The 21,869-nt window shown below is 48.8% G+C and overlaps 1 protein-coding gene across 2 annotated transcripts; it reads left to right on the forward strand.

Moving 5' to 3' along the window:
• Positions 1-2: 2 nt before the first annotated feature.
• ZBTB3 (zinc finger and BTB domain containing 3) lies at positions 3-21,498 on the forward strand. Of its 2 annotated transcripts, none has more exons than XM_075326603.1 (3): positions 3-232; positions 610-739; positions 19,019-21,498. In XM_075326603.1, the coding sequence occupies exon 3, from the start codon at positions 19,021-19,023 to the stop codon at positions 21,097-21,099; it is 2,079 nt and encodes a 692-aa protein (XP_075182718.1). In that variant the 5' UTR covers positions 3-232; positions 610-739; positions 19,019-19,020; the 3' UTR covers positions 21,100-21,498. The 2 variants fall into 2 exon arrangements, with proteins under 2 accessions (XP_075182718.1, XP_075182719.1); XM_075326604.1 differs by lacking the exon at positions 3-232 and adding an exon at positions 284-530.
• Positions 21,499-21,869: the final 371 nt, after the last annotated feature.

Here is a 21,869-nt window from a genome sequence, read left to right on the forward strand (position 1 = left end):
GAGACGTCGGAAGTGACGTAGCGGCGGCTTTGTGTGGCTGCTCCGGTCTCTACTAGTGTTCCTTACGGACTATGTGAGCTTTTTGCAGAAGAAGAAACGGCTGCCGGAAGTTTACAAATCGAGAGAACGCATACGGACCTGTACGGACGGCTTCACAGACAGTGTTGTTACCGATTGGCTGGGAGGCTAATCAATCACGTGTCAAAGCGACCAATCAGCGTTGAGCGTTCAGGTCAGTGCTTCTCCAATCAAATCGCGGCAGAGGCGGGATTTGTTTTTTTCTAAGGTTTTGCTTTGTGCAGGTGAGAGGCAGAGCAGAGATCACATGACCTATAATGAAATCCTGTGTGATCGGTGATCATTAGGTGAGGTCTGAGGAGCACCGAGCTGAGAAACAATAATGATCCAATACAGATCAGCCTGACAAGGTGTGAGGGCAGCAGGGAGCATGCCATAGCTGGCAGTGCCATAGTGGGCATACAGGTCACTACAGAGACTGCTCCTGATGAGGATGAGGGTGTAGGCCTCAGGTAGGTGACACCCACAGTGACACCAGTGCATCCTGCTGTACCCTGATGTGTCACCTCCATATTGTGCCTTTATTTACAGGCTCGCTCCTCCAGGATGTCGCCGATTCCCCAGGAACAGCCGCGCGTGTCCAGAAGCTTCGTGCAGGAAACGAGAGAGGTGTATTAGGCCGATCTGTCACCTCCGCTGACGTTCATAGGATATTTTACAGGTAAGTTGTACAGTAACGCATAGTCGCGGAGTGTTAAGGTGTGGGAGTGATCACCAGCCGTCAGCAGATCATGCAAGGGTTAAAGATGACCTGTCACCAGTGATGTGTCATGTGTTTGCTCAGATTTCATTCTTACCGCTCCTGTGTATGGGTTCAGCTTTGTTTTAGTTTTTTTCCAGACACGTTATATTGTTTAGTGTTTTGGGGTTTTTTTTCGGTCTTTGCCAAGGGGGTGTGTCTCACAGGCTAATACTAGAGATAAGCTTAAAGACACACCCCAGAGGATCCTGGGACCCACTTCCCCTTGCAAAGACCAAAAAAACTAGCGCCAAATAAAAAAGGGAATAATCAGAGAAGTAGCGGGAATAAAGTAAGAGCAAAAAGTGGTCAATTAGGGTCTCCTGCAAGGTGACAGTAAGGCCGCATTCACATTGTGTTTTTTTATCTACGTTCACTGGTCCTGTCGGAGCTTCCGTCCGAAACCCCCCCTCCCCCCAAAACGTGTTTCGGACGCATGCGCCGATGGGGCCATTGACAATAATAGCGTATGCTTCGTCTTGCACCATTTTCAGGCATATACGTTTTCTGCAGGTGGACACCCAGACATAGTAGACTACGTTCGGGTGTCCGCCTGCAGAAAATATATACCTGTCCAAATCCCCCTTTCCCCCGCCGCAAAACAGGTTTTGGATGCATGCGCCGACGGGGCCATTAACTATCAAGGAGCAGACTGAGTCAGTGTGTGCTCTGTCTTGCACACACTGACTCAGTCTGCTCCTTGATAGTTAATGGCCCCGTCGGCGCATGCATCCAAAACCTTAGGTAAAGGTACCTTAGGTAAAAACACACTGTGAAAGCGGCCTAAATCTGACTGTTTTTATTTATTTTTTATAGCTAGACCCACACTGTTCCTGCTTTCCTCCGGGCTTCCTTCAGCCTTCCTTTGTTTCTGCTGATTTGAATAATTCCTTGTGCTATCAATTACACCAACATATAAGTGGTGGGGGATGGGACAGCTAAAATCTTAAGAGGCAGTAAAATCCTGGTGATATTATAATTTAATCTTCCAAATTAATCTTACTGTAAAATGTAAAGGGCATCAATCAGTAGAATCAATGCTCCTAAGCCATTTATACAGTACACATGTAGGTCATAGGAAGTGGAATAAAATGATACCTTAATATTTGTGTTCTAATGTCTTATTCCAGAGAAATCCAAAATTTTCTTACTATGTAACTGAGTTGTTAAGATCTATGGGCCGGACACTGATCTCCGTGAGACTCTACCTCCAGAGATCATTATTAGGGATGATCGAATACCTCAAATATTCGGCTTTGCAAATATTTTCCGAATACCTCGCCGCTATTCGACTATTCGATGCACAATGTAAGTCTATGGGAATCTCGAATAGTTGTTATTCGGATTTCCCATAGACTTACATTGCGCATCGAATATTCGCGAATAGTCGAATAGCGGCGAGGTATTCAGAAAATATTCGCAAAGCCGAATAATCGAAGTATTTGATCATCCCTAATCATTATAAATGAAAGGAGGCATTACTAGTGTGTAGATCAGGAGAGTGACTGTCAGTTATTACATGTCTCAAAATGGAAACGCCCCTCTGGAGGTCGATTCCCAGGGAGATCAGTGTCTGGCCCATAGATCTTATCTGCTCATTTACATATTAAGAAAAGCATGGGATTTCTCTGGGATAAGACATCACATCACAGACATTATGATATCCTTTTATTCAACGTCCTTATGACCTCTGCGTGTATATAGATGGGGCTGAGGAGGCTTGATCCTACTGATTGATGCTCTTTAAAGGATTATAAATATTTCTATTTAAATGCATAAGCAGGAGCCCTTTCCTTATGACTTATAAACCTTTGGACAAACATACCAACAGTCTCAACATTTAAATGTCATAAATGTAGACAAAGGAGTCATAAAATTCACCAAAGCATTTACAGTGGCGCACGCTAGTTGATACATTGTCACTACATTTGTCAGATTATGCATCACCCCTCCACCATAGGCCCCCTTCACACGTCCGTGATACACGTGCGTGTTTGGTCCGTTTCCGTATATACCGGAGACACGGCCAAACGTGCACCAATGTTAATCTATGATTGTGGTCACACGTCCGTTATTTCATTATGTCCGTGTGTGCGTGTCCGTGATCCGTATGTGTTTGCGTTTGGCACGGATGCATGTCCGTTATCTGCACGGAGCACGCACACGTGGACACAATGAAAGTCTATGGGTATGTGCACACACGTTAGTAAACACGTATGCATATACCTATAGTCCGTGTCCGTTTGGTGTTTTTATTTCTAGTGATGTCGGCTATTCTTTCTATTTCTGTGTATGTCCGTCAATCTCCCTGAGTCCGTCGGTCAGTCTCTCTGTCGGTCTCTCTGTCTGTCTGTCCCTCTCTCACAGTCTGTCGGTCAGTTTCCCCCCCTCTCTCATACTTACCGTTCCCCGATCTCCGGCGCAGCGCTGCACGGCATTCACACTGCTGCGGCGGCTTTTACTATTTTGAAAAAGCCGGCCGCCCATTAAACAATCTCCTATTCCCTGCTTTCCCCGCCCACTGGCGCCTATGATTGGTTACAGTGAGACACGCCCCCACGCTGAGTGACAGGTGTCACACTGCACCCAATCACAGCAGCCGGTGGGCGTGTCTATACTGTGCAGTAAAATAAATAAATAAATAATTAAAAAAAACGGCGTGCGGTTCCCCCCAATTTTAATGCCAGCCAGATAAAGCCATACGGCTGAAGGCTGGTATTCTCAGGATGGGGAGCTCCACGTTATGGGGAGCCCCCCACCCTAACAATATCAGTCAGCAGCCGCCCAGAATTGCCGCATACATTAGATGCGACAGTTCTGGGACTGTACCCGGCTCTTCCCGATTTGCCCTGGTGCTTTGGCAAATCGGGGTAATAAGGAGTTATTGGCAGCCCATAGCTGCCAATAAGTCCTAGATTAATCATGTCAGGCGTCTATGAGACACCCTCCATGATTAATCTGTAAGTTACAGTAAATAAACACACACACACCAGAAAAAATCCTTTATTAGAAATAAAAACACACACATATACCCTGGTTCACCACTTTAATCAGCCCAAAAAAGCCCTCCATGTCCGGCGTCATCCAGGATGCTCCAGCGTCGCATCCAGCGCTGCTGCATGGAGGTGACAGGAGCTGCAGAAGACACCGCCGCTCCGGTCACCTCCACGCAGCTAATGAAGACAGCCGTGCGATCAGCTGAGCTGTCACAGAGGTTACCCGCTGTCACTGGATCCAGTGACAGCGGGTAACCTCAGTGACAGATCAGCTGATCGCACGGCTGTCTTCATTTGCTGCATGGAGGTGACCGGAGCGGCGGTGTCTTCTGCAGCTCCTGTCACCTCCATGCAGCAGCGCTGGATGCGACGCTGGAGCATCCTGGATGACGCCGGACATGGAGGGCTTTTTCGGGGATGATTAAAGTGGTGAACCAGGGAATGTGTGTGTGTTTTTATTTCTAATAAAGGATTTTTTCTGGTGTGTGTGTGTTTATTTACTGTAACTTACAGATTAATCATGGAGGGTGTCTCATAGACGCCTGACATGATTAATCTAGGACTTATTGGCAGCTATGGGCTGCCAATAACTCCTTATTACCCCGATTTGCCAAAGCACCAGGGCAAATCGGGAAGAGCCGGGTACAGCCCCAGAACTGTCGCATATAATGTATGCGGCAATTCTGGGCGGCTGCTGACTGATATTGTTAGGGTGGGGGGCTCCCCATAACGTGGAGCTCCCCATCCTGAGAATACCAGCCTTCAGCCGTATGGCTTTATCTGGCTGGCATTAAAATTGGGGGGAACCGCACGCCGTTTTTTTTTAATTATTTATTTATTTATTTTACTGCACAGTATAGACACGCCCACCGGCTGCTGTGATTGGGTGCAGTGTGACACCTGCCACTCAGCGTGGGGGCGTGTCTCACTGTAACCAATCATAGGCACCGGTGGGCGGGGAAAGCAGGGAATAGGAGATTGTTTAATGAGCGGCCGGCTTTTTCAAAATAGTAAAAGCCGCCGCAGCAGTGTGAATGCCGTGCAGCGCTGCGCCGGAGATCGAGGAACGGTGAGTATGAGAGAGGGGGAGACACTTCAGTCACTCGGGGGATTAGCGGTCACCGGTGAATCCTTCACAGGTGACCGCTAATCAGTACTCGACACAGACAGAGCCGCGGTATGAGGATGAAGTCGGGTGAAGTTCACCCGAGTTCATTCTCATCGCGCAACTCTGTCTGCTGTCAGCCGACATTTATAAACGACATTGTGCATCACACACACGGACATTACACACGGACATTACACGTACACATACACGTTAATTCCACACGCACACACGGACGTTCTGCACACAAACACGGCTAGCATACGCAATTCACACAGGTGCCACACGGACCATAAAAATGGACACAAAAACGGGACACGGACCCGAAAAACAGGCCGTAACACACGTGCGTGTTTTTCACGGACGTGTGAAGGGGGCCTTAGAGTGTGTGCCAACATTTGTGACTTTTTTTAGGCCAGAAAAATAGCATAGTGTCAATGATAACTTCCCACATAAAAAGCAAGTAGGTAAAAAGCAAGCAGACACTACTCACCAGACAAATGTTGGAGCAAAAAAAAAATATATATAATTTATTCCATATACAGTCATATGAAAAAGTTTGGGCACCCCTATTAATATTAACCTTTTTTCTTTATAACAATTTGGGTTTTTGCAACAGCTATTTCAGTTTCATATATCGAATAACTGATGGACTGAGTAATATTTCTGGATTGAAATGAGGTTTATTGTACTAACAGAAAATGTGCAATCCGCATTTAAACTAAATTTGACCGGTGCAAAAGTATGGGCACCTCAACATAAAAGTGACATTAATATTTTGTAGATCCTCCTTTTGCAAAAATAACAGCCTCTAGTCGCTTCCTGTAGCTTTTAATGAGTTCCTGGATCCTGGATGAAGGTATATTTGACCATTCCTGTTTACAAAACAATTCCAGTTCAGTTAAGTTTGATGGTCGCCGAGCATGGACAGCCACTTCAAATCATCCCACAGATTTTCAATGATATTCAGGTCTGGGGACTGGGATGGCCATTCCAGAACATTGTAATTGTTCCTCTGCATGAATGCCTGAGTAGATTTGGAGCGGTGTTTTAGATCATTGTCTTGCTGAAATATCCATCCCCTGCGTAACTTCAGCTTCGTCACTGATTCTTGCACATTATTGTCAAGAATCTGCTGATACTGAGTTGAATCCATGCGACCCTCAACTTTAACAAGATTCCCGGTGCCGGCATTGGCCACACAGCCCCAAAGCATGATGGAACCTCCACCAAATTTTACTGTGGGTAGCAAGTGCTTTTCTTGGAATGCCGTGTTTTTTTGCCTCCATGCATAACGTCTTTTTGTATGACCAAACAACTCAATCTTTGTTTCATCAGTCCACAGGACCTTCTTCCAAAATGTAACTGGCTTGTCCAAATGTGCTTTTGCATACCTCAGGCGACTCTGTTTGTGGCGTGCTTGCAGAAACGGCTTCTTTCACAGCACTCTCCCATGCAGCTTCTCCCTGTGCAACGTGCGCTGTATTGTTGACCGATGCATATTGACACCATCTGCAGCAAGATGAAGCTGCAGGTCTTTGGAGGTGGTCTGTGGATTGTCCTTGACTGTTCTCACCATTCTTCTTCTCTGCCTTTCTTATATTTTTCTTGGCCTGCCACTTTTGGGCGTAAGAAGAACTGTACCTGTGTTCTTCCATTTCCTTACTATGTTCCTCACAGTGGAAACTGACAGTTTAAATCTCTGAGACAACTTTTTGTATCCTTCCCCGGAACAACTATGTTGAATAATCTTTGTTTTCAGATTATTTGAGAGTTGTTTTGAGGAGCCCATGATGCCACTCTTCATAGGAGATTCGAATAGGAGAACAACTTGCAAGTGGCCACCTTAAATACCTTTTCTCATGATTGGTTACACCTGCCTATGACGTTCAAAGCTCAATGAGGTTACAAAACCAATTTAGTGCTTTAGTAAGTCAGTAAAAAGTAGTTAGGAGTGTTCAAATCAAGAAATTGATAAGGGTGCCCATACTTTTGCACCGGTCAAATTTTGTTTAAATGCGGATTGCACATTTTCTGTTAGTACAATAAAACTCATTTCAATCCAGAAATATTACTCAGTCCATCAGTTATTAGATATATGAAACTGAAATAGCTGCTGCAAAAACCCAAATTGTCATAAAGAAAAAAGGTTAACATTAATAGGGGTGCCCTAACTTTTTCATATGAGTGTATGTGCACCATAAGCATATTGTCTCTAGCTGTGTTATGATAACATTTCCTCAGTGTATATACAAAGCAGTCACTTTATAACATTAGTATTTTATCTACTAACACTTATAATATGGTAGGGAACCCTTTCATACATTTTCATACAGTGTATTGTCCATTAAATGTAGCCATCGTTCCACCCCCACCCCCCCATACGTGAAAATAAGCAACTTTGTAATATATCTTATCAATCAGAGCAATCCGCTTCTTTCTCCTCCTGGACTGATTGTTCACTCTTTAAACAATTGTATTCAGCGGTAATATCTCTCTCGACGGAAAAATAAAGTTATGGCTCTTAGAATAAGGGGGAAAAAAAACCAAAGCTCAAAAATGTAAAAAATTGTCCAATCTTTAAAATGTACTTTGTGAGAAAACCACTTTAAGTTGATTTTAATTAATAGATTTTGGAATAATAATAGCAAAACCCAAGAAGCAATGGAGTTTTGTTTTTGTTTTTTTATTTTTTTTAACCTTATTTAATTTATTTCTTATTTTTCAGCACATTATAATTGTAACACAGATGGAGTCATTGAAAACTACAACTGTTGCTCCTGAAACAGGCCTTTATATTACGGTCAATAAAAAATAAATAAATGCTATGGTCTTTGGAGGAAAAAAATAAATAAAAACGCAAAATGAAAAATTTGCTTTCAGGAACTGGTTAAATTCCAGTAATCAGAATTCACATGACCACAAAGGATTTTAAATAATTTTTAAAAATATATAACGTTTTCCCAAAAATAAGACTTACCCTGAAAATAATCCCTAGTAGGATTTAGGGGGCTTTGAGTATGCTTAAAATCTAAGCCCTACTCCAAAAATAACCCCTAGTTGCAGTTCCATATGGAAATATCCAAGCAGCTAAAAAAGTTAAAGAATACAGCACGAGTCTTCATCAAAGAAAGCAGACACCCCCCAAAAGAAAGCAGACACCCCCCAAAAGAAAGCAGACACCCCCCAAAAGAAAGCAGACACCCCCCAAAAGAAAGCAGACACCCCCCAAAAGAAAGCAGACACCCCCCCAAAAGAAAGCAGACATCCCCAAAAGAAAACAGACACCCCTCCCCAAACAATTACAGTTGGCAAATGCCGATGGTGGATGGGCTCTCATTCAGAGATCTGCGTCGCTGCCAGGTCTGTCACCGCTCCATCTGCATTGCACTGCAGCTCTCACAAACAGATCGGGTACCAGCATAACTCCGCGGATGTGATACTGCTTCCAGTCACCAGGGGGAGCCAACCGCAGGGAAACCTGACCGACGCAGATTTGTATGTGAGAGCCCATTCACTTGCCAACTCTAATTGTTTGGCGTCTGGTAAGTGCGACTCTTTTGGGGGTAAAAATAGCAGTCCATAAATAGTAAATGTAAGCAGACATTCGCTGAAAATAAGCCCTAGTGCATACTTCAGAGCAAAACATAATAAGACCTTGTCGTATTTTCGGGGAAACAGTAATATCCCTGCACCAAAGAAAAGAACACCTGTGAGTACCACAGGTAACAAAGGACCTATACAGTGCCTTGCGAAAGTATTTGGCCTCCTTGATTTTGTCAACCTTTTCCCACATTTCAGTCTTCAAACATAAAAGATAAAAAAAAAAAAATTATGGTGAAGAATCAACAACAAGTGGGACACAATTGTGAAGTTGAACGATATTTATTGATTATTTTAAACCTTTGTAAAAAATAAATAACTGAAAAGTGGGGTGTGAGGTAAATCCGGAGATATGACGACAAATCATGATATTCAAGTATGTCAGGAAGCCCTCTCCTGGTGTCACCCCCCCCCCCTTTCCTTCACACAACTGGTTTAGCAACAAATCCCATGGCCATGTCCTGTGATATGGAAATGAGGTGGTGTGGGAACAATGGACACAGGATGACTCCCTGCCGTCACCCTGTAACAAGAGCTGTATCTCATTAGCAAGGCTATGGAAATAGCCAGACAGAACGACTCCAGTAAAAAATGGTTCATATCTCGCAAGCCATATTTCCGATAAATATGGCAACCATAAAAATGGTGTCTCCGCATGTGGACGATGCCGGCACCCCCTTTTTATGGGAGCAGGACATTGGGAAATGCCCCAGGCGTGATATCAGCCAATGGGGAACTGGCAGACAGGTCATGAGTCCCCTCGTTCTGTAGCTAAATTCATAACTGTCACAATGAGAGCATTGGCGTCCGCCTACGACGCTCCCAGGCAAAGTTATGGCCAATATCCCCTTTGCTGGATAATTCTGATCCATGCAGGGGGAGTGGCAGTGCTTCCCTGTGAGGTCACTAAGGTAGGAGGGGACCTGGATCTGCCCAGGTTGATAACCCTACTTCGGCCATTTTCCAGGGTTCTTCTGCTCGGGGGCCTGGTTGGGAAAGACCTGTGAGGGAGTTCCTGGAAACCTGGTCTACAGCGCCCCCCTGTGGCCAGACGCAACAAGGTAACTGCTGGAACTGTGTATGCCTGTTTGTAACCCATGCTTTGATTGTAACTGTACTCTGACATATGTATATTCTGTAGATTCCCTATTGTATATATTGTAGTTTCTAGTGTGCTTTAGGCTGATTAAATTATATAATTAATCTTGGGCTGTTCTGTTATCTCGATCTTGAATCCCACGTCTGTGTGTTCGGCTAATAGTTACCGTGAAGCGGTTGGTGGCAGCGAGTTGTGCCAAGGATTATTGTGGGGAGGCCAGTGAGATTCGGGGAGATTTTATATATTCCGCCCGCGGAGGTCGGGGGAATATATACCCTACTCTCACCGGGGACCCTTCAATAATCGGCATAAGTAGTATAGCGGCCTCCTGGCTTATTGTCGGGCAATTCCATAATTGGCCTGACTCTAAGAGGGGCGCTAGAGAGCGCGTCACGTGCTCTGTGTGTCGGTCGGGAGGTATAAAGGAGGGGTGACCCCCACTTGTTACCCCCCGATTGTGACGTACTGGTAGCCAGCGCGGGGGATTTCTGAGTGACCCCCCCGGTGGTTTGTGACATATTGGTGGCATAGCGGTGGGATCGAGATAATAGTGTGTGTGAGTGTGAGACCCATACTCCCAGACACTAAAGACTGCCTGCAGCAGCTGTGGCTGCTGGGGTCTTCAGACTAGCTCAACACTAGAGTGTCAGAGTGCAGATACTGTAAGGTGTGTGGAGGCATCAGGTGTCAGTTCTGTGTCAGTGACCAAAAGTCTGCAAGAATGGCTGATGGCACCAGGAGCAGAGCTATGCAACTGGCCAATGCTAAAGCAGGAGCCGAAGAGAGGGAGGACGGTGCTGTGGGCAGTAATGAGGAGGTTGCCCACGAGTCCTCCAGGAGCTCGACGCCAGAAAACCGTTCTGCAGAGGACAGCGCACAAGCTGGCAATTATGGACAAGATGAGGAGCAGCTCACCCAAGGGTCCTCAACGAGCCAGATGCCAGCCCTCCGCTCTGCAAGGGACAGTGAATCACCAGGCTCCGCAGCGGGCCGCAGATCACCACGTGCCATTCCACCGAGCCTGGGAGGCTCGGATAGCCTTCTTCAAATGGCTATGGCCCTTCTCCAGGCTGGAGACCAGGAGGGCTACAAGGGACTCCTGGCAGAGCGCAGGGCAGAGCGGCAAGCAGCGCGTGAGGCTGAGGCTGCGGAGCGGCAGGCAGCGCGTGAAGAGCGCCAGGCAGAGCGTGACTACCAGCTGCAGCTAGCTCAGCTCCGGCCCTCATCAGCCACACGTGACCTTCAAGACACCAAACTTCCAAAGGTCCGTGTTGAGGACTTCCCAGTGCTGGAGAAGGATGGAGACTTGGACTCTTTCTTGACTGCGTTTGAACGGACTTGCTTGCAGCACCATCTGAACAAGGACCAGTGGGCCAAATACCTGACCCCCCGTCTAAGGGGTAAGGCCCTGGATATCCTTGGGGACTTGCCTGCTGAGGCAGATCAGGGCTACGACACCATCAAGCGGGCCCTGATCCAACAGTACAACCTCACTCCGGAGTCCTACCGCAAGAAGTTCCGGACCCTGCAAAAGGGACCAAAGGACTCCTGGGCTGACCACCGGCGGGCACTTGCCCGAGCTGCCGACCACTGGACCCAAGGCCTGCAGCTTTCCACCGGACCGGAGATCCTGGACTTGTTCATCACGGAGCAACTCTTGTGGAACTGCCCTGAGGATCTCCGCCAGTTCATCCGAGACCAGAAGCCAAAGGGGTCCACGGCTACAGCTGCCCTTGCCGATGACTACACCAACAACCGGGCCCCTGAGGCCAGGAGAGCGGCCACCAGCAGCACCTGGAGAGGGGGTAAGATGAATTCTGCGACTGCCCCACCTGCCCCTAGACTGCAGGGGGTGTCCCCCTCAACTCCCCTCTCCAGGCCCGTGGCGGAACCAAGACGGTGCCACCAGTGCAACCTACCTGGACACTTCAAGGCCATGTGCCCTCAGCGTCCCAAGGCCCCGGCTCCGTCCCCGTCCCAAGGGCCGCCCAAGGTGTATTGTGTGGGTGGGGGTGGTGGTAGGTCCCTGGACAGCTTCCAACCTGTCACCGTCGGCCGGTCTGTGACCATAGGACTGCGAGACAGCGCCTCGGAGGTGACTCTGGTGCGGCCTGAGATGGTGTCCCCCCAAGACTTGATCCCTGGAAAAACCCTCGCTGTCTCCGGGATTGGAGGCATTGACCCGGCGCTGCCTGTTGCTGACATTTATGTGGACTGGGGCGCAGGGCGAGGGGTGAGGGAGGTGGGGGTAACTGATCGGATCCCTGCAAACGTGCTACTTGGGACAGATTTGGGGCAGATAACCTCCCAGTTTGGGCCCCAACCAAGGGCTGAACCTTCAGCCCGTACGGACATGCCTCCGGACAATGTTAATGTGTTATCTATGAATGATGTAAGGGAGGAGGGAGTGAACTCTGATATTTCTGCTTGCATAGACACCATAGACACACACTCAGCTGCAGCTGTGACAGGGGAGGGGGTCAGAGAAAGGTGTGACAATGCCTCTACAAGTAATCAGCCTGTGAGCTGGGATCTGCTGCCCTCTGCAGGGATAAGCAGAGAGCAGGGTGCTGCAGGGGGAGGACCAGTGTGTGGGGTGGGGGCTACCACAGCAAATGTGGGGTCCCCAGAGATTTCACAGCGGGGTTCTGTTGCTGCAGGAGGGGAACAGGCAGGTGAGATTGGGGCCGGTCCAGGAGCGGAAGTGCTCCCAGGTAAGATCTCGGTGCATGGTTCCCCCACAACCGGGGTGTCAGGAAGCCAGGTAGGTCTGCCTGAACCGGCGACTTGGTCAGGAACGGAGGAGGAGCAGGCACGACCCACGGTCGCAGCGGCTGTGGCCGCTGTCACCCGCAGTGGGAGTGCTGGAAGCCAAGGGGCCTCCCGGAGGTCCGATAGCTCTTCCCCTTCTGACCAAGTGGCAGCCGAGTCAGGTGGAGGCCAGGACACAGGTCCCGGGGTACTGACTGAAGATGTGACAGTCTCGTCGATTCTGGCCACATCTAGTCAGGGGTTTCAGGCAGCGTTAGAAGCTGACGACAGCCTGAAAGCTCTTAAGGAGCAGGCGGCACAGCCTCCCTCGGACTCGGACCCGGAGCGAGTGGTCTGGGACCAAGGACGGCTGTACCGGGCCACGGTCCAGCAGGGTTCACCGGAGGCGTGGCCCAGGGACCGACAGTTGGTGGTACCCTATCCGTTCCGGACGGAGTTGTTGCGGATCGCACATGAGATTCCGATGGCCGGACACCTAGGGATCGCTAAGACCAAGGCCAGGTTAAACCAGCATTTCTACTGGCCAAAAATGGGGGCCGATGTGGCTGCCTACTGCCGTTCGTGTGAAACCTGTCAGAGAGTGGGGAAGGCGGGGCCACGCCCCAAAGCCCCACTGGTATCTCTGCCAATCATCGATGAGCCTTTCAGGAGGGTGGCTGTGGATCTGGTCGGCCCGCTGGCCATCCCCAGCAGCTCCGGGAAACGCTTCATACTGACGGTAGTGGACTATGCCACCCGGTACCCAGAAGCAGTGGCCTTGTCGTCCATTCGGGCTGACAAGGTGGCCACCGCATTGCTGGAGATTTTCTCCCGAGTGGGTTTTCCCCAGGAAATGCTCACTGACCGGGGGACCCAATTCATGTCCCAGCTGATGGAGGCCCTCTGTAAGCAAGTCCAGGTGCGACATCTGGTGGCCAGCCCGTACCATCCACAGACTAATGGCCTGTGCGAGCGGTTCAATGGCACCTTAAAGCAGATGCTTAAGATGTTGGTCGACTCCCATGGGCGTGACTGGGAGCGGTATCTCCCACACCTGTTATTTGCTTACCGGGAGGTTCCACAGGCCTCAACAGGATTCTCACCGTTTGAGCTCCTGTACGGGCGACGTGTGCGGGGCCCCCTGGCTCTGGTGAAAGAGGCTTGGGAAGGGGATTTGGCCACCCCTGGAGTGTCGGTTATCGAGTATGTCATGCGCTTCCGGGACAAAATGCAGGCCTTGACGCAACTGGTACACGACAATATGGCTCAAGCCCAGGCCGATCAGAAGCGTTGGTACGACCAGAACGCTTGTGAGAGGACCTACCAAGTGGGTCAAAAGGTGTGGGTACTGGTCCCCGTACCACAGGACAAGCTTCAGGCAGCCTGGGAAGGCCCATACCTCGTGTACCAGCAGCTCAACCCTGGGACGTACCTGGTCACCCTGGACCCTGCCCGTGGAAGGCGGAAGCCCTTCCATGTGAACATGATGAAGGCACATCATGAGCGGGAGGCATGTGCGCTCCCCGTGTGCAACCTGCCCGAGGAGGGAGAAGCGGAAACCCTCTTGGATATGCTAGCCCAGGTTAGGGCAGGCGGATCCATTGAGGATGTGGAGGTTGGCCACCAGCTCTTGGAAGACCAACGGTCCCAGCTGTGGGCCACCCTCCTCCCCTTCCGGGGGTTGTTTACCAACCAGCCCGGAAGGACTGACTTGGCTGTCCATCACGTGGACACTGGGGATCATCCCCCGATCCGGCGTTCAGCATATCGGGTCTCCCTGGAGGTGCAGCAACACATGCGCCAGGAGATTGACGAGATGCTGAAGCTGGGGGTGATCCAGGCATCCAACAGCGCTTGGGCCTCGCCTGTAGTCCTCGTCCCTAAGAAGGACCGAACCACTCGGTTCTGCGTGGACTACAGGGGGCTCAATGCGGTCACGGTCGCCGATGCGTACCCAATGCCACGCATCGATGACCTGCTCGATCAGTTGGCCGGGGCTCAGTACCTGACCATCATGGATCTGAGCCGGGGATATTGGCAGATCCCCCTGACTCGCAAGGCCAGGGAACGCTCTGCCTTTATTACCCCATTTGGACTGTACGAGTCCACGGTGATGCCATTCGGGATGAGGAATGCCCCTGCCACTTTCCAGCGGATGGTCAACACCCTGCTCAAGGGACTTGAAGGGTACGCGGCCGCGTACCTGGATGACATTGCCGTCTTCAGTCCCACCTGGGAGGACCACCTAGAGCATCTAGCACAGGTGCTCAGGCGGATCCACCGGGCAGGTTTGACCATCAAGCCGGGAAAGTGTCAGCTGGCCATGAGCGAGGTCCAGTACCTCGGTCACCGGGTAGGCGGGGGAACACTGAAGCCCGAGCTTGAGAAGGTGGAGGCCATCGCATCCTGGCCCACCCCCAGGACCAAGAAGCAGGTGATGTCCTTCTTGGGGACCGCTGGGTACTATAGGAGGTTTGTTCCATGCTATAGTAGCCTGGCAAAGCCCCTGACGGACCTCACCAAGAAGAAGCTGCCCTCTGCAGTCGATTGGACAATGGACTGCGAGACAGCCTTCCGGGCCCTAAAGGACGCCCTGTCCAGCCCGCCCGTGCTACAGGCAGCCGACTTCACGCGGCCGTTTGTAGTACAGACCGACGCCAGTGACTTCGGCCTCGGTGCGGTGCTCAGCCAGGTGGACTCTGCGAGCCAAGAGCACCCAGTCTTGTACCTGAGCAGGAAGCTGTTACCAAGGGAAGTTGCCTATTCCACGATGGAGAAGGAGTGCCTGGCCATAGTGTGGGCCCTGCAGCGTCTGCAACCCTATCTATACGGGCGCCACTTCATCGTGGAGACGGACCACAATCCCCTCAGCTGGTTGCACACCGTCTCTGGGACGAATGGGCGATTGTTGCGATGGAGCCTTGCGCTCCAGCAATACAACTTCACCATTCGCCACAAAAGGGGCCGTGACCACGGTAACGCAGACGGGCTGTCCCGACAAGGAGAGGTCGCGGACGGGCGCACGGGGGAACACGAGTGTGCTGCCCCCTAGCGCCCTCAAAAGGGGGGAGGTGTGAGGTAAATCCGGAGATATGACGATAAATCATGATATTCAAGTATGTCAGGAAGCCCTCTCCTGGTGTCACCCCCCCCCCCTTTCCTTCACACAACTGGTTTAGCAACAAATCCCATGGCCATGTCCTGTGATATGGAAATGAGGTGGTGTGGGAACAATGGACACAGGATGACTCCCTGCCGTCACCCTGTAACAAGAGCTGTATCTCATTAGCAAGGCTATGGAAATAGCCAGACAGAACGACTCCAGTAAAAAATGGTTCATATCTCGCAAGCCATATTTCCGATAAATATGGCAACCATAAAAATGGTGTCTCCGCATGTGGACGATGCCGGCACCCCCTTTTTATGGGAGCAGGACATTGGGAAATGCCCCAGGCGTGATATCAGCCAATGGGGAACTGGCAGACAGGTCATGAGTCCCCTCGTTCTGTAGCTAAATTCATAACTGTCACAATGAGAGCATTGGCGTCCGCCTACGACGCTCCCAGGCAAAGTTATGGCCAATATCCCCTTTGCTGGATAATTCTGATCCATGCAGGGGGAGTGGCAGTGCTTCCCTGTGAGGTCACTAAGGTAGGAGGGGACCTGGATCTGCCCAGGTTGATAACCCTACTTCGGCCATTTTCCAGGGTTCTTCTGCTCGGGGGCCTGGTTGGGAAAGACCTGTGAGGGAGTTCCTGGAAACCTGGTCTACAGCGCCCCCCTGTGGCCAGACGCAACAAGGTAACTGCTGGAACTGTGTATGCCTGTTTGTAACCCATGCTTTGATTGTAACTGTACTCTGACATATGTATATTCTGTAGATTCCCTATTGTATATATTGTAGTTTCTAGTGTGCTTTAGGCTGATTAAATTATATAATTAATCTTGGGCTGTTCTGTTATCTCGATCTTGAATCCCACGTCTGTGTGTTCGGCTAATAGTTACCGTGAAGCGGTTGGTGGCAGCGAGTTGTGCCAAGGATTATTGTGGGGAGGCCAGTGAGATTCGGGGAGATTTTATATATTCCGCCCGCGGAGGTCGGGGGAATATATACCCTACTCTCACCGGGGACCCTTCAATAATCGGCATAAGTAGTATAGCGGCCTCCTGGCTTATTGTCGGGCAATTCCATAATTGGCCTGACTCTAAGAGGGGCGCTAGAGAGCGCGTCACGTGCTCTGTGTGTCGGTCGGGAGGTATAAAGGAGGGGTGACCCCCACTTGTTACCCCCCGATTGTGACGTACTGGTAGCCAGCGCGGGGGATTTCTGAGTGACCCCCCCGGTGGTTTGTGACATGGGGCGTGCAATATTATTCATCCCCTTTACTTTCAGTGCAGCAAACTCACTCCAGAAGTTCATTGAGGATCTCTGAATGATCCAATGTTGTCCTAAATGTCTTATGATGATAAATATAAGCCCCTGTGTGTAATCAAGTCTCCGTATAAATGCACCTGCTCTGTGATAGTCTCAGTGTTCTGTATAACGCACAGAGAGCATCATGAGGACCAAGGAACACAACAGGCAGGTCCATGATACTGTTGTGGAGAAGTTTAAAGCCGGATTTGGTTACAAATAGATTTCCAAAAACTTTAAAAATCCCAAGGAGCACTGTACAAGCGATCATATTGAAATGGAAGAAGTATCATACCACTGCAAATCTACCAAGACCCGGCCGTCCCTCAAACATTTCATGTCAAACAAGGAGAAGACTGATCAGAGATGCAGCCAAGAGGCCCATGATCACTCTGGATGAACTGCAGAGATCTACAGCTGAGGTGGGAGAGTCTGTCCATAGGGCAACAATCAGTTGTACACTGCACAAATCTGGCCTTTATGGAAGAGTGGCAAGGAGAAAGCCATTTCTCAAAGATATCCATAAAAAGTGTCAGTTAAAGTTTGCCACAAGCCACCTGGGAGACACCAAACATGTGGAAGAAGGTGCTCTGGTCAGAGGAAACCAAAATCAGACTTTTTGTGCACAATGCCAAACGATATATTTGGCGTAAAAGCAACAGCTCATCATCCTGAACAGACCATCCCCACTGTCAAACATGATGGTGGCAGCATCATGGTTTGGGCCTGCTTTTCTTCAGCAGGGACAGGGAAGATGGTTAAAATTGATGGGAAGATGGATGGAGCCAAATACAGGACCATGCTTGACGAAAACCTGTTGGAGTCTTAACAAAAGACCTGAGCTTGGGACGGAGATTTGTCTTCCAACAAGACAATGATCCCAAACATAAAGTAAAATCTACAATGGAATGGTTCACAAATAAACGTATCCAGGTGTTAGAATGGCCAAGTCACAGTCCAGACCTGAATCCAATCGAGAATCTGTGGAAAGAGCTGAAAACTGCTGTTCACAAACGCCTCCATCCAACCTCACTCAGCTCCAGCTGTTTACAAAGGAAGAATGGGCAAGAATTTCAGTCTCTCGATGTGCAAAACTGATAGACACATACCCCAAGAGACTGCAGCTGTAATCGCAACAAAAGGTGGCGCTACAAAGTATTAACTTAAAGGGGCCAAATAATATTGCACGCCCCAATTTTCAGTTTTAAATAGTTTAAAATAAGCAATAAATTTCATTCAACTTCACAATTGTGTCCCACTTGTTGATTCTTCACCATAACATTAAAATATTTATATCTTTATGTTTGAAGCCTGAAATGTGGGAAAAGGTTGAAAAATTCAAGGGGGGAGAATACTTTCACAAGGCACTGTAAAGGCCCCGTTACACGCGTCAATTTATCGTGCGATCGCATCCTCCCCCATCGTTTGTGCGTCACGGGCAATTTCTTGCCCGTGGCGCACAAAGTCGATAACCCCCCGTCACACGCAGTTACCTCCCGGACGACCTCGCTGTGTGCAGCGAACATCCTGTTCCTGAAGGGGGAGGGACGTTCGGCGTCACAGCGACGTCACACAGCGGCCGCCCAATAGAAGCGGAGGGGCGGAGATGAGCGACCGGAACATCCCGTCCACCTCCTTCCTTCCGCATTGCCGGTGGACACAGGTAAGCTGTGTTCGTTGTTCCCGGGGTGTCACACGGAGCGATGTGTGCTGCCCCGGGAACGATGAACAACCTGCATCCAGGAGTTTGACCGATATTTTGAAAATGAACGACATGTCAACGAGCAACGATAAGGTGAGTATTTTTTGCTCGTTAACAGTCGCTCGTAGCTGTCACACTCTACGATATGTCAAACGATGCCGGATGTGCGTCACTAACGACGTGACCCCGACGACATATCGTATGATATATCGTAGCATGTAATGGGGCCTTAATAAATATATATATATATATATATATATATATATATATATATATATATATATATATATATACACACACACACACACATACATATATACATACAGTATATATAAGCAAGCAGTTATAGGGCACATAAAATTCTCAATAAATGTTCCCATTCAATGTCTACATGCAGACATCTTGCAGTATTAATCCATACGATATGTTGTCAGACTTTTCCAGTTTATACTTTTAACTGTATTTTTTGTTCCAAGATTTTTGGTTCCTTAATGTGAATTACTAATTGGAAGTGTTTTCTGTTTTTTCTAGCCATGGAGTTCCCAGATCACAGCCGCCGTATACTGCACAGCCTGAGAGACCAACAGTCCCAAGGTTTCCTTTGCGATTGTCAAGTGTCAGTTGGCACCGCTCGCTTCCTCGCCCACCGATCAGTCCTGGCATCATGCAGCCCTTTTTTCCACATGTCATGCCGGGAGCGACCGGACATGCAAGAACTCACTCTGAACAATCAAATTGTCACAGCTCCAGCGTTTTCTTTACTCCTCAGCTTTATGTACTGCGGACGACTCAGTTTCCAAGAGGCACCCACTGAGGACGTGCTGGCAGCCGCTAGCTATTTGCATATGGACGAAGTGGTAAGGGTGTGCAAGAAGAGGCTGCAAGGTAGAGCGCCTGCCGAAGCAGACAGCACACGGCGGGAAGAAGAGGGTGGATCTAGCTGCTTGGGCTTAGAAGACAATAATGAAGATCGGAAGCATGAGGACTTAGAGGGAGGTCAGACGGCTGAGAAAAGTTTGCAGTACCAAGGGCAAGAAACAGTAGGAAACGGACAGCGATCATCGGGGAGTGCCATGTACAATTTGCAAGAAGTAGCGGGGAGCAGCCGATATCACCGACAGGACATGGCCGGAAACAGTCAGAAGTTATTAACAAATATAAAATGTCAGGGTCCTGAAGCATCGGGGAGGGTAGCGTCTGTCTCTAGATTTGAGGTGCAGGGGATAGCAGAGAGCGGACAGGGGGTGATAGGCAGTTCCAGATTTGAGCTGCACCAGGGAGCAGGTAGCAGTGAAGCAGTCACCGGCAGCATAAAGTGTCAGGTGCAGCAGATTACGGTGAACGGCCAGGAGGTGGCTGGGAGCTCTAGATTTGAGATCCAAGACATGGCAAATAGTGAAGATATGGAGGAGGCTGGAAGATGCTCGGTACAGGAAGCAGTAGAAAGTACACCAATGCCGTCTAACCTGAGATTCTCATCACAGAATCAAGATGCAGGGTCGGGTGGGCACACAGGGCTTCCTAGAAGCTCCCCAAAGAGACAGGAGCCAGCTGGGAGCACACAGGGTAATGGGAGCTCTAGATATTCTCACCTGGCACAGGATTCTGTCGGCATTGGCTCTCAGTCTTTACCTCCTTCTAGATACTCCTTGCAATCACAAGATGAAGCTGGTACTACATTGCCTATAGTAGGAAACTCCAGATTTGCCGTGCAAGCTCAGGAGTCCACCGGACTGGCAGTGCAAGGTACGGTGAGATATTCACTTCAGAGTCCGGATTTGGCAGGCAACAGCTTAGCCCAGACCGTTACTTCTAGATTCTCCATACAAGAACCCATGCGTAGCAGATATAATCTACAAATTCAGGAGCCTACCGCTAGCACCGCCGCACCTCCTGGCCCATCACGATGCTTTCTACAAAGCCCAGAGTCAGCTACAAATGCGCTAGTACTGCCAGGAACATCCAGGTACACTTTGCATAGCCCCGAGTCCCCTGCTGCCAAAAAGGAAGAACGAGAATGCACCAAATCGGAGTTGACGGTCACCACCACTACACAGCCAGGGATGGAGATTGCAGCCGCGCCGAGCCCATGTAGTTCCACTGTTAGCGAGGGCCATCTAGGTTCTGGCGTTGCCGTAAAAATAGAGGCCATTGTAATTTCTGATGAAGAGTGCGAGAGGGCAGTTGCAACATTTAAGAGGCATGGGTATGACGAAGAAGAAGAAGGTGAAGAAGAATCTGGGTATGTGCCTTACCATATGATAGCTGTGCCAGGTGGGCACCACCCAAATTATGGAGGCATATTGCCTCCTTCCATACACACGGATGGCATGTATTTACAGGATTTTGAAGGACATCCCGGTTTTCCGCTTTTCCCAGAAGACGTGCCCACTTGTAAAACTTGCGGAAAAACCTTCTCTTGTTCATACACCCTTCGTCGGCACGCCACAGTTCACACACGGGAACGTCCCTACGAGTGCCGTTATTGCTTGCGCAGTTATACACAGAGCGGAGACTTATATAGACATATCCGGAAGGCGCACAGTCAACAGGAACCAGGCGCCAAAAAAGCAAAGGGGGACATGGAGCCTACCCCCCCAAACTTGCCTTAAAATGTATTAATTAACTTTACAACACAAACTTTAAAATGGTTGACGAACGTTTCAGTGCTATGTACTTCGGACTTGGCAGAATGGACCAGGCGACGTTCATAGCTCCTTTTATTTCCCAATCCTTTTAATTTGTGGACAGTAATATTGTGGGTCTTTTTTTTTTTTTTAGATTTGTTTAGAATTAATTCAGAGCTTGGAACTTTCTAATCAACTAAAGAAAGATCGTTATTAAAATATTGTTATACGTCAGCGTACCGGATTTTTAAATTAATATTGTGTTCCAAAAGGTTGCAACCTTCGCATAAAGCTGCGCCCTGCTCTGTGCTCCTATTCTGGTCTGTCAGTGGTGTCTTTACAAGAGTACCTGACGATGCGTCATTAAACAGTGTCTCCTAACGAGCAAGTGTCAGTGTGTGTTACATTACTCCAAAAAAAAATATATATATATTATATACATATATAAAATAAATAATATTATATATATACACAGTAAGACCAAAACTTTGGACACACCTCATTCAAAGAGTTTTCTTTATTTTCATAAGTATGAAAATTGTAGATTCACATTAAAGGCATCAAAACTATGAATTAACACATATGGAGTTAAATACTTAACAAAAAGTGTGAAACAACTGAAAATATGTCTTATATTCTAGGTTCTTCAAAGTAGCCACCTTTTGCTTTGATTACTACTTTGCACACTCTTGGCATTCTCTTGATGAGCTTCAAGAGGTAGTCACCGGAAATGGTTTTCACTTCACAGGTGTGCC

This window comes from Anomaloglossus baeobatrachus, chromosome 10, assembly GCF_048569485.1.
Source record: "Anomaloglossus baeobatrachus isolate aAnoBae1 chromosome 10, aAnoBae1.hap1, whole genome shotgun sequence".
NCBI classification, from domain to species: domain Eukaryota; kingdom Metazoa; phylum Chordata; class Amphibia; order Anura; family Aromobatidae; genus Anomaloglossus; species Anomaloglossus baeobatrachus.

Coding starts and splice junctions, on each gene's coding strand:
- ZBTB3 (XM_075326603.1), top strand. CDS start 19,021: ATGGAGTTCCCAGATCACAGCCGCCGTATACTGCACAGCCTGAGAGAC.